The sequence below is a fragment of the Osmia lignaria genome, chromosome 16, assembly GCF_051020975.1.
Source record: "Osmia lignaria lignaria isolate PbOS001 chromosome 16, iyOsmLign1, whole genome shotgun sequence".
NCBI classification, from domain to species: domain Eukaryota; kingdom Metazoa; phylum Arthropoda; class Insecta; order Hymenoptera; family Megachilidae; genus Osmia; species Osmia lignaria.
The window spans coordinates 2,810,070-2,823,848 of record NC_135047.1 but is presented as its reverse complement, the minus strand read 5'-3'; the positions used below and the strand labels follow the sequence as shown (position 1 = coordinate 2,823,848).

Here is a 13,779-nt window from a genome sequence, read left to right as displayed (position 1 = left end):
TTTTTTAAAACGTAATCTTTCGTTCACCGAAATGTCCGACTAAAGTGAATCATTATCAACGTTACATCCGGTGTCAGTTCCAGTGGAAACAGTCGGATCCGCACATTTCCAAAGGTAACAGAGAAACCGAAACGCGAGATGGATTCAGTTCGCAGAATTATGGAGTCCCGCATCGTGACATCGTCCAGAGTTATTGCGATCCGAAGCCAGTAACCGGCGACCGGATACGAGTATTCGGTCTATTCGCGCGAAGAGCACTCGCTGATCTATTTATTCAACCAGGCTGAAGGTAATCGTGGACCGAGATAAGCGCCACGTTGTCCTCGATAAAAGACGATACACCCTGTTCCACCTTCTTTTCCGCTCCATCTCGAACACGGGTACCGTGTTCGAATGCTTTTCAGGATTTTTCCCGGTTGCTTGAGAAACAGGTTTCAACCAAGCCAACGAATCAGCTCGAGTCATCGTATCGAGTCCACGGTAACTCACGTACACGTAATTTTACGTGAAATTCATACACGATTGGATCCTTCTGTTAACCCGTTTCGCATGTAACGTCGCATCTGTGTCAGAAATTATACTTGAAACGCGACGAAGATGTTGAAAATTGAGAGTACAGAAACGACGTCGAATTTCGACTCCTATAAAGGATGTTCGAATCGTTAAGAGTGCAAAGGGTTGAACATCGTAACAAGGAAAACTTTGTCAAAGCTTTGTCCCTCAACACCGACGCGTACCCTGTCCAATAATTGGTCACATGAACATAATGTAAATTTAACAGCGCCATAGCTCTGTATAGAGCACAATGCCGACATATAACTCATGTTTAATGCAAGAGTCGGAGGCGTCAGCGTGCGATATTACAATACCGGTCGAGGCCGATTCCGTGATTTCCGACGTTGTTTTGGAACGATCGTTCGACACCGTCACATCCTGTCTCTAAATCGAATCTCGCCGAGTGCTGAAACATCGTCGGACAAGCCCGAATTCGTTGATAACGATTTCATCAGGATCCAATGTTACCGGACGAACGGTTAATCTTCTTTCCTATCAAGCTCAGTTTCGATGAGAAACGTAGGAAAAAAACAATGAACGATTCTTTCGAAGATGATCAATCTTAACGTATCGATTCTCAGTTGAAGTTCCATCTTTCATCGAAGGGTTCGGAATGAAACTGATTTTCGATGAGTGGCTGTCAGGAGAGCTTTCAAGATCAATTAGGAAGATCGATTAACCCTTTCATAGTGGATGGGTCCTTTGGGACCTGAATATAACCTGATCGAAGCTAATCAATAAATTATAAATGATGTCATTTTGCTTATGACAGAAATGAAAAAAAATAATTTACGTTAACGAAGATACTTTATCTTTCATCAAAATGATGAAATCAATCGATGATAGATGTCACGAAGAATAGTTAGCACGATTGAGATAATCCTACACCCTGCCACTAATCAACCCCTAATTGCAACGTTTAAAAGCCAGTCATTCACGCCTTTCGCTTATTCAAATCGTACCTCGAAGCTGCTTCCTAGACGACGTGGTCGTGTTGGAATGCCACTTATCTGGTTATCAACGACGCAGATCGGGGATAGAGTTTATTACACCTTGGAAGTATTTGCTCGGGAACGTGAGAAGGCATTGACGTCGCGACGCGAGGGTGCGTTGAACTTGAAAGACCAAGCCGCCAGGTATATTTGGACGCTGCCACGATGAGAATTTAACGCGTCGTTGAACTTGGGGGAGGATAATAGGCTGTAAGTGTTCACTTCCGGTCGTAGTTTTAACTCACTTACCGGGAGGAACCGGGTGGAGCTGTCTTCCTGTCGTAAATTTGGGAAACGTCGAATGCTTGGTGCTTAGATAAGCAGATATTTGATAGTCTCGTTTGGAAATAAAATAAGAGTGTTTAAGCAAAGAAAATTATAGTGACTTGAAGCGTGGAAATTGAAGGATAAAATGTGGAATAAATTTTTGTATAATCCTGGCTTCAAAATTTTCCACCCTGTGCTAACACATATCAACTGCATCTTCTTTTCTGTGTCGTCTTATTTATTAAATAAGACTGCTTCGAAGATTTGTTTATCAGAATTCCGTTTTATGTTAAAGTATTCTCTGAGCTTCTTTAGTACTTTGTTGTAATACGACTGGAGACGGTTCGGATGAATTTACTTGAGCACAGTCTGTGTACATTATTCATAAGCATGTATCATCTGTTACGTATTTCTGGATAAATCGGGGAAACAATATTTCATGGATTTCTACGGAAGATTGTAAAGCTTTGTTTGTTTTCGAAGAAGATGATACATTATCCTACTAGATTCAATTTTTAAAATTCTGATAATCAGCGTTAGGATAAATGAATTAAAAATAATTCAGACACTTTATGACAAACATTGAGAACCGCTGTTGGCAAGGAACGTGTTAATTCAATATAAAATGAAAAACAATGATGAAAAATTGGATTTTTCTTTGAATCAAGATCGTATAATTAGACTTCGCGGTGGCACGATTCGTTAGAGCGTTGTATCTAGTTATACAGGTACTGGTTCATTATGCCATGGTTAGCCATAGATCACACAGATAAATACATTTGTGTCTTAATGCCTGGACAAGCGAGGTCGTCGCGTACCTTTCACCTCCCCCGTACACATGATGTACACGCATAACCGTGCGTTCCCAATAGCGCAATACTATGCTGGCTACAAATTTGCTTGGTAATTAACCAATTAGCGGAACATTGCTAATTGACTGATTAAGTACCCACTCGTCGGGAACTAGATTGATACTGATGCGGTCGCTGCCCGCGTACATTAACATCGCCGGAAACTTGTCGTTACTCCATGCTTTCGTGCTTGAAATTCCATACAGGACGATTCAAGAATCGCGTCAACGAAAAAAACAAACACTCGCAATAATTATATTAATTTAAATCTTCGACAATTTTGAAATAACTAATACATTCCATGTCACATGAAAAGTTTAAATTTCTTTAAAATTTCCCTGCGTTCCCTTCAAACGTGAAAAAAATAAAAATCATGGAACATACGCTCAATCGAACCGGAACGTAACATTTCATCCTAATCTCGAGCCGAATCGTTACACGGGACAGAATGCTATTTCCAATATAAAAGGTGGTCGAATAAAAATGGTAAATCGATCAGGGTCCAGCTATTTTCCTATCATTTTCACGACCGGTCCCATTTCGTTCGGCTCGGATCGACAGCGGTGATCCATGAAGGAAAGATCGATTTTCCTCGAGCAAATTCCTAGTCTGATTGCGAACGTGGAACGTTGTTCGGCTGTCGCCGATTTCGCCAAGGCGCGCGCAATCCGGAATAATTCAAAAGATAATCCGATAGCTGGTGGTTATAATTTGAAAGATGGTGTTTGAGTTTCCCAGCTGGCCCGGTTACGCCTATGAATTCATTCGTTCCATCTCAAATGTGAATACGCGGAACACACACGTCGACGAGGAACACGCGTGTGTTACCTCTATGCACGTATTTGGATAGAACTGCTGTCGGCTATATCCTCTGATTGGGGCCGGCCAAGCTTCCTCTACTGCTTTACATAGCTAACTACCGAGGCGAATTCCACAGACGAGACAACCGTGATCGCTTGGTTCAGCTTAATTTCCAGTTTAAACCGGGTTATCTGGCAATTCTACCTCTGGACTTTTTCAACCTTCAAACAGCGAACAGAGACCCAGATTTTTCTATATCTTCGATACAGGGTCATTCTAAGTAGATAATACCACCTAATGGAGGCTGATTTTACTAATAATTATATTGGCCCTTGGAGAATTTAAATTTCATTTTGAGCCCCTTTGCATTTTCATTTTTCTAATTTTATTATTCCCCGGAATAAATTCGAAATATATCCAAATTAAATTTCTACCATATTTGCATATAGAATTTGTACCTTTTCATTTATTTCTAGACTACTTTGTATATTTGGCAGAATATGAATTTCCCTTAGTTTTCTCAAGACATTCCTTACCCTTTCGTTGCAAGAAACGCTTTGATTCAAAAGCTACGCGCCTTTCGATTGTTGATGCTGGAATCGTTGTCCACAGCTGGAATGTTTCGTTGTTTCACAGAGGCAAAGAGAGCTCTTTCGATGATATTTTAACCTCACTGAATGTGGAGGCACTGACCTCGGCAAAGAGAATCCGCGGGCTTGATTCTTTGTAAAAATACAAGTTTGTTTTTAAAGCAAACTCTGACTGGTTGAGCGTTGGGCAAATAGCAACACCATTAGACGCACCCTTCTGCGGCTTTAATTCTATATTTTGCGAAAAATCGTTCTTTGTTCGGGTGTTCAATATGAAACGCTCAATTACAAAAGAGAGTAAGTAGAAAACTTCTATTTTCTCGTGTTGGAAGTGACTTTTATCTCAAACAACTCTGTTGATAACTAAGCTTGCAGATAGTAAGTATAATGGTGCTGTTGAATTCTATCATTTAATCTCATAATTATTTGACGGTGTTATTGCAGTTACTCTTTGAAATCTGCTAATATTTGCTATTCATTTCATTTACTTTTCTTAGGTAAATTACACAGAGCTCGTATAACTATAAATTCCATAGTAAAAGTTACACAAGTAACATACCCTGGAGTTCAAGCCCCTTTTTCAATCTCTAATATCTATTTACACATTGTCTGACTTGTTCCAGCTTGTGTCAACATTTATTACCTTCTCTGCACTCTTATCAGATTACATTAATTTTGTGATAAAATGAGTTTAAGGAAATTTCACGAATTACATTTCCTCCTTAGTTCAAGAAAAATGATAAAATCGACCCAGAAGCAATTATTATAGAATAAATAAATAAAATTACTTCTGAATCTCTATAAAGCACGCAGGATATTTTATTTTTGCTCAAAAAAAAAATATATAGGTATATATAAAAATTTCTTAAAAAATGGAAAAATGATAAATGCGATATTTTAACTAAAGAGGACAGTATAGGTGTTGCGTGTAATTACCGAGTAGCCGATAATTAAGGAACAGAGCAGCGAAGAAGGTGGAATTTAAAAGTGAAATTCTGTTTCACTCATGAATCATGCATTCGCGGTCCGAGTCTGCTGATTGCGAAGAAACTTTGATCTCCAGGGTGTATCGTATCGGTCAAATGATCGTAAAAAGATCGTTAATTCGATGCACTTTTAATTGCACGCCCGTCTTGCTTCCTTCGACGCGACTTTCTCCCTCGTTTCCCCGTTCCACGAATTTAACTTTCAATCTTTCCTTCCTTTGCTTCTCGAACGACGCTTTAACCCGCTTGAATTAATCGCAAGCAACGAACCAGATTCATTCGTCTCGACACTTCTTCAGGAAACCTTCATTATAGAGACTATCTAAAAGAATCGTCTAACTAATTGTTATCGTGAAATCTAATTGCTACAGCAAATCTGTGGTATTCTTCCAAACAAGAATATATTCTAAAAATATAAAAACGAGTATTTTTTCCAAATTTTAACCATCGAATTAATTGCTATCCTAAAGTTTAATTAAATTGATTCTCAAAACCATCGTCCATCGTCGAACACACGTATCGTGAACGATGGAAAGAGACTTTTCGCATTCAATTATCCGGGAACATCGGTTTCGTTTCAATTAAGATGAAAACTCCGAGACACGTTCATCGACTATGCAAGATTTGCATGAACTTTCACGGAGGAAAAAATGAGTGGTCGGGTCAAATTAAGAAAGGATCACGATTTCGAGCGAGCCTACTTTCGACGTGAAACCTATTCAACAAAGAACGAGTTTCGTGGATTTCGTTAGCAAGGAAAAGATGACCAATGGAGCACAGAGACTTGCCGGCCCACTCGAATTATATTAAGATGGACTCCGCGGACCGACAGGCTCGATGTTATTTTAAGTACCGTTGAAAAGAAGTTATTACCTTCTTCGTCGAATTCGTTAAATTCCGGGTTAAGCGTTCGTGCGACCTTTAAAACGCGATTTTATTCCGTTTCACGCTTTATTACCATGGTAATAATGGTACAAATTTCCTAACAATATTTATCAATTTGATAAATGAATCACACGACATTTTTAGTTATTAAGGGACACTTTGATGAGGCAGATGGATAACCAGGTACCCATTGAAACTTTGACATTTAAAAACAATTATTTATGAAATAATCTAATAAATCTCTGAACACGAATCCCTTTATTACGAGTTCCTTGGTCTCACTAAATAATTGATCAAAGTTTCATGGGAACATGGTTAGACCAGGTGCCATTTTCCTGGTGCACTCAGAATAGCCATGAAAATCCTACTGAAATAATCCTGGACGTGTCGATAATCACCCGACTATCGCTGACGAAGCTAATAACGTATTTCCAAGCCGTTATTACAGGCGTATCGCGGGAACGAAGGTAATTCGGTGCGCCACGAAAGGAGAACGGGGTCGGACCGTGGTATTTCAACGTCGTTAGGTATATAGAAGCAGAAACTTGCTTCGTTGGTAAACGAAAAATCGCCTCTACCCTGGTACACACTTTTTCTCGGACGTCTTTTACCGAACGTTCAACCAGAGCTTTGGCTAGTTTGCCCCGCAGGGTACAAAGTCGTTTCGACAAATGGAAGGTCCGCGCGATAGAGAAAATTGTACCGGCAATAATAAAAACGATACGACACAGGGCTTGGTTCAGGGGTTTGGGGGATGAATGAACCACGCGACAAGGTACTTGCGGCTTTCTTCTTTTGATACCACCGATAACTTAGAATGTTACATCCACTTGTTTATCCTCCGAGATGTAACGTTTAATCTGATTGTATTTTCACGAGAACAAACGATGCTACAGAATTACTGTCGACCATTGTTTTCTTTGAATCGATGGTTTGCTGATGGAAAATATTTTTCTTTCTTTTAATCGCATTATTGAATAAAATTTCTAAAGTATGATGCAAATAGGTTTTGTGATATGTTTTTAACGGAACCTCTAATTAAATATTTTAATTTCAATTTTAGTTTAAATATGTCGCCATTAAAACTTAGTTCATCGACCCCGCGAATTGATATCAATTTTACGTTTGAAATTTTAGAACATACAGAATCGTACATTCTATTCTATGCTGCTGATAAATTCACGGCCTGGTAAATGAGCAATTCAAACTTTCCACTCGCGAGTACTATTAAATGAAAATTCAAGACGCAGGAGTAGTTCAACTTTGTAGCGTGTTAAGTACAACGACAAAACCGTGAATTATTCTAGCGGAAATTCTCGTAACAGCTGATATCTCTCACATTGTCTGTAAGTGGAGACAGGCCAATTAGCACGAAGGGAGAATCAGAAGCAGAACTTTGCGTTTTCGGTCATTCGACGAGACTGTGAATACAGCGTAACTATTTCATATCTCTGTTATGTAACAATTACAAAAGAAATTAAAAAAAAAAAATGATCGATTCACAGATCGCGAGACAATTTTATGAAGAGGAAAGCGAAACGAATCGTGATATCGATGGTTGAGTTCGCTTATCGCTTTTTGACGCAATCAAAATATTTGTATTCATATCGGGTAGCAGGGTTGCAAGGTAAGTGGCTTTCTATGTAAGTAAAAGGAGGGTAAAGTACTCACGTTAGCGGTGTCGTCGAGTTTCCGCTTCCACGCATCGCTACGTTCGATTAGGGCGTTCCACTGCTCTGAAAGTTTGTTCACTTCCCGGCGAATGCTGCGCGTTAACTCGCGTGCTTGCTCCTCTGCGCTTCTGTACCCTCTCGAATCACCGTCCAATTCTCTTCCGGCTAAAGATGAATGTTAAACGTGAACATACTATCCTTCCATTCTAAATATACTAGTCAAAAATGGGTAGAGGATCAGTTGGTTCATGGAATATTTACATCAAGTACGAACATCCTTCAGAACTAACCATGGGAGGCAAGGAAGTTTAAATGAATCTTTTGACTGTGAAAGGTGTACATATATGCTCACTGTCAATCAATTCTCTTAAAGAAAACATTAACTGTTTTATTAAAAGTTTAAATTTTAAGGAGAAATCATATTTCACCCTCCATGGTACTTAAGGGTTAAATTGTAAAACCATTTGATCCTCTAATATCTTTTAATTCTTAGAATCTATAATATCCTATTATTGTCTATTTAACTGATATTAGTCTATTCAAACTTTCATGCTCTAAAATGCCTTCTCCATAAAGGGTTGGTTAAACCCTTAGACTAGAGAAATGGTTTCTGATAAAATATCCTGTTAATACTACTAACTACCTCAAAATCTGGACAAACCCTTCCTAAACCTCTTTGGCTATCACAACATTCAAACTGGACAACTTCTGAACGCTGAAATCTAATTTCAATAGCGTCAGAGATACTAGGTTCAATACCAGTAGCTTTGAAGTTATAGGATACCATTACTAATGATTCCTCAAAGTCACTGGATGCCATATGAATTCAAAGCTATGTATGTATGCAGTTCTCGAGACTTTGTGATGATGTGTCACAAGAGGGATGATGTTTACTTTGTATTCTATAAGGTTCTCATATTCTCATTTTCAAATTACATTTGTATAATTATTATATAGGATACTTGGGTATTGAAACTTTATTTAAATTTTAGGGGATGGAAAGCTTATTCTATAAATGTTGTAAAAGAGATAACATTTAAGCGGATACACATATGAATGTTAACCACAATTTATAGACACATAGACCTCTTAAATCTAATACTTCAAAGTGCTAATATAAATTGTGGTTTTCCCTTTTGCGAATTCTCCCTTTTTAAGACTTTCAAGCAAAAATTATTAATTGCAACAAATAAAACAATTAACATACAGGGTGTTGTTCAGCTAAGGGTCAGTATCCTCTGAGGTTATGATAGCTGGGATGATGCTGAACAACTTTCTCCTTTTCTAAAATACTCGTTAAGGCTTAGTTATCGAATTATTAATGAAAAACACTGACGAATCAAAACACGCGTAGAGCGCAGGCTCAGCTGCGCGAATGACAGATACGAGAAGCGCACTCAACCATGGTCGCGAACAAACTGACTCGGCAACGCGCCGACTCATAGCCGACACTCCAGCAGCCGAGTCTGCGCAGTAGGCGCGCTCTGATTGGTCGGTGATTTTCATTAATAATTCAAAAATTAAGCATTAATGAGCATCTTGGTAAAGGAAAAAGTTGTTCAGCATCGTCTCAGCTATCATCCCCTCAAAGGATGTTCCTCCCCTAGTTACCACCCCCGTAAAATGTATGAAAATTCTAACTTGAAAATATAAAGAAATTATATGACACCTTATATGTATCAAGGTTTTTTATACAATCATTTCTTTCCTATCTTAGAGAGAAAATGTAACAAATTGTAGAAATGACGTTATGGGGTTGTAATACATACAGTGCTCTATCGCTAGGAATTAATTGTCCTATGAATCACGAATCGTATCATACCGGATACTTTTTATGCGCATGTTTAGCATTGATAACACCTACAAACTCCACCTGCCTTCCTATCTACCTCGTGTTATGATGATTTATGTTTATGGTACCAGTTGCCCATTATTCCATCACTTGGTTCTGCGACTACTCGATTCTGAATTCATCGATCCATACCATACAGTTTTCTATTTTTATCCATACATTGTTAATATAATTATCACGGTTTAGAATATAAAGATTCAAAAAATAATAATTACAAATGGACCTTTGATTTTTCTTCAAATTCTGGGTTCTATAAATATTTATACAATTATTTGAAAATTTATATAATCCCCCATTGTATTGTTAAGGTTTCAATGTTTCAATAGAAATTCACCAATTTTCTAAATTGTCGCTTAAACGAAATAATGGAAAGCACTTATCCACTTTGACAATTAGTGAAACATTGCTGTAACATTAGAAACACTAATTTTCTTAATTTCTCAGTTTGCATTCACTACTGTGCTCACCGCATTAGTCTGCTACGGTTACTTGGAATTACTCCAAACACTTTACTCAGAAATTCTCTTCGAGCATGTTAAAGACAGTCCACGAGTTTGGTGAATGGTTCGATAGGAAATCGAGTAGGAGAAACTCGATCGAGAAGTCGAAACAGGTAGTGGGTTCGTATAAATCAGACCGATCGTGGCTCGCTAAAGAGACATCACAGTTGCACGAGGGAAACATCGAAAAACTATTTTCACCGAATCGAATTAGGCGGTCGTGTTCTTCATCGGTAAGCCATCCATTCAACAGTTGCCCGTGTTCGATTTCCAGTCACGTACACCCTTCCCGCTCATTTTTTTTCTTTTTTTTATCTCTTACAAACTCGTTTCCCTTCTTCGCCTTTCATCCCCCAATTTCTTTTTTTTGCCGCCTCTCGTTCGCGCGGTTTCCGCTTCGAAGATTTACAACAGAATTGATGTAATTTCAATTATCCTTTCCGAGCACTTGTATCGTAATTAACAGAATAATATACAAGACATTTTAGTACCAAAGTTAATAATAGAAGGAGGATTTTATTTATCTATCTTTAATTTTTAGAAATTATTTAAAAATTTTCAAAGTAATCTTAGCTCAAGTTTCTCAAAAATTTGTCTCTAATCATATTAATTATCCTATTGTGATTGATAAGAATATTTCATCTTAAAATGAAATGTGTAAAATTCGATTTAGTCATGACTGAACACGTTTGACAGTGTTCAATTTCAGACAATTAACAAGAGGAGGAGACAACCATGAGACAGAGATCCAGAATCTGAACATCAGGGACCTCCTGCGCGAAGACAACCAGGCGTTCGTGCGGTGCACGATTTCAGTCACTCGACAGGGAGTCACGTTCGATGAAACGTGCGCGGCATCGAGCAGTTCCCGGGCGTTGTCGTAACGTCAATAAATTTCAACCTATATAACATCCTGGGGTCCAGATCATGCAACGGGTCCTGGCTATCCAGTTCTATGACCGGCTACTTTGATTTAACCGATGAAATTGTATCAATATGCAGGATGCTTCCTAACAGATAGCGCGAAAGAAAAAATTAATGAACAATTTCGAATGAAAAAAATCGTGTGCATTCATAGCAGTGCGAAGAATTTTCTTTAACATAAATAATTGCTGCAGATTGCAATTTTGCACGAAATCTGTCTTTGCTGCAAGAGGTTGAAAAGTTCCTCATAAATTTCTTTAGAGACGATCATTTGTAACCAAATCGTTTAACGATGAATAATGCAGTTTCAAACAAAAACTTCTGCGGTCAATGTTAACGAAACCCTCTCCTGGGAGCAAAGAGACGTTATCAATCGAGTTACAAGTATGGAAGTACACCGAAACTGGTGAAACTTGCAAGCTTCAGAAGAGACGTCCCGTAGGACGACGGAAACTCAAAAACTTCGACGAACTTTTAACCCCCTGAATACTATTCACTTGAACGTTCGATGCGTTTTCCTTCGTTTCGATAACTTTGTATCAACGTTTCATCTGTAGGTTTCGCGATAACTCGATCGATGCGAGCTGTATTTAACTAGGTAATAGTTTGAAATTTTGATAAACCAACTTGAAATTCAGTCAGGAATAACATTGGTTCTCTGTTCTCACTCAAACTGAAAGTATGCAAACTATACGTGGTATTCGAATTTTGTAAAATATGCAAAATGATTTGGAGTCTAATTATTTATTAGAACACAACAGAATACTTGAGTATATTATCATAGAATAATATTTTTTCAATCTGAAAGTATCTATAATGAAACGACAGATTGTATGATAATAAAAGTAGAAAATTATAATTTTTCTATCATTATAAAACGAATGAAAACAACATTGTTCTTTGTCTGATGAAACGTCTAGAAGGGTATTTGTTTCGTGGCTTAATAGACGAGCCCATTTTCCGTGGAAGAGAACTTTCTGAATCCTTCTTGGTCAAATAATCATAAATTCCGCGTCCCACGTTTCTTAATAATCCCGCTTTCGAGAGGGTGGAATTATCTAAATGAAATATTCAAGAGGTCCACGGTTACATGTTCGCCGCGGTTATTGTACGTGAAAGGCGGTGACAAGAACGAATGAAGCTCGTTTCCAAGGGCCGTTCTCTTGTTCCGTTGCTTAAGTAAAAGGAAGGAAGAAAAAAAAAAAGAAAACCGAAGAAACGAAGAGAGAAAACTTCTCGTATTTTATCAGTCCACTTAACAATCCCCTTCATTCCACGTGACAAACTCTGGCCGAGGAGCCACCCTTTGAAACTACAACTTTAATCAATTTTAACCCCGCTTTCAATTCTGAATGTTGACCTCAAAATCAGAACGAAAGGGGCCGTAAAAGAAAATCTAAAATTACAGAATCCATTGATCCCGTAAAATACATCTATCACTGTGAAAGTTTTATAGCAACACATTTTATTTCATTTAATACGAAATAAAAAATGTAATTTATATTATAAATTATCAGAGTAAGAAAACTTTGAATTAAAGTACCCGGAAACGAATATTCCTCAACATTCCAAAGGTACTTTGTTCCTATGATTGCTTCCCTTGTTATTCGAATTGCACGAATTTACGGGTGAAAAGTTTGGATTCTTCAAGACGATCGGTCCCCATTTTCGTCCCTTTTCTATCTCACTTCCTGTTTCTCTCTCTCTCTCTCTCACTCGCTCGCATCTAATTGGTATGAAAATTCGCAGAAAGAAGAATGGCGCGAATTACTGGAATTGAAAGCTCTACCGCGCCTCTTAATTACTAGGCCTGCGCTATTGGCGAATTCAGTCGCGCGTTGCGAACCAGCACCGCGGAAACTAACGAATGTACTTGGCCGACTTTCTTTACCATTTCACGGAAACTTTCGTCGCGCGGCACAGAACGATCAATTTTCTCTGTTATTCTGGGAAATCCGAGGAAATCTTCAGGGGACATCACGATTTTTTTCCCGGGAAATCTACTATGTTCGATATTGTATTCAAATTTTTAATTTAATTAGTGTTTCACTTTAAATACTCGTGATCTGAACAGATTATTTCCCACAATTGTAGTGGTATGTTGTTTCGTTACGTTCAAAGTATTCCCGACAGTAAAAGGAAAGGACTGTTTTAATTTAATGATTAAAACTTCATTTGCTCCACTTAAATCGGCACCCGAGCTCGTTAAATCCAGTTTTACGAAGCTTTGCTCGACTTTATGAAGCTTTACCAGGCTTTTAAATAGCTTTGAAAATTTCGAACATGGTTAATTCTCAAAGTACTCGTGAGTTGGGCAAATGTATTTTCTTTGAGATTCAATTTTATTTGGGAGATTCAACAATCATTTTTTACTTTCAATTATAATTCGAAGGAACACATTTTAATTCTTTCAGATAGAAAAGGAAAAACAACGAGTACTGAATTATCCAGAGTTCTAAAACTAACTGCTAATTATTTTACACTTGAGAAACTCTCACCCAGAAAATCCAAGATTAAATAGAAAAATATTAAAAAGTATCAAAAACTCACCTTCAGAATCCGAAGTATCAGACAGTGGCGGCTCATTGGCGATGTACTGACGACCACTCAGAAGATTGTTCTCCACGATCGGTCGCTTATCCTCGAGCTGCCTTCTGAAGCCGCGATGATCATCCTGTAACCAGAGGAAAGCGTTTACTTAGAAGAGGAACACCAATTCCCTGCAGCCACTCGTGGTTCGCGAACGACTTTCGAGGCTTGTACACGCCCAACAGGGTAAGTAGGCTAATTCTACGAGCTTTTAAACGACAACGTCGACGACGTACCGACGTGCAGAGCCATCGACGTCGCGTCTTCATCTCAACGCGTGCATCCGTAATTTCGTTTGACGAGCCATCGCCGGC

At 38.3% G+C, this 13,779-nt stretch overlaps 1 protein-coding gene across 3 annotated transcripts in view; it reads right to left on the bottom strand.

The window, feature by feature from the left end:
* The window catches only part of LOC117600812 (dystrophin, isoforms A/C/F/G/H), a 346,950-nt gene that overhangs the window by 39,845 nt on the left and 293,326 nt on the right, over positions 1–13,779 (bottom strand). For all 3 annotated transcript variants that reach the window (XM_034316725.2, XM_034316729.2, XM_076692879.1), the window contains 2 exons: positions 13,427–13,550; positions 7,599–7,765 (listed from right to left, as the gene is read on the bottom strand). In XM_034316725.2, the coding sequence (XP_034172616.2) occupies positions 7,599–7,765; positions 13,427–13,550 (291 nt within the window). The remainder of the gene's footprint in view (positions 1–7,598; positions 7,766–13,426; positions 13,551–13,779) is intronic.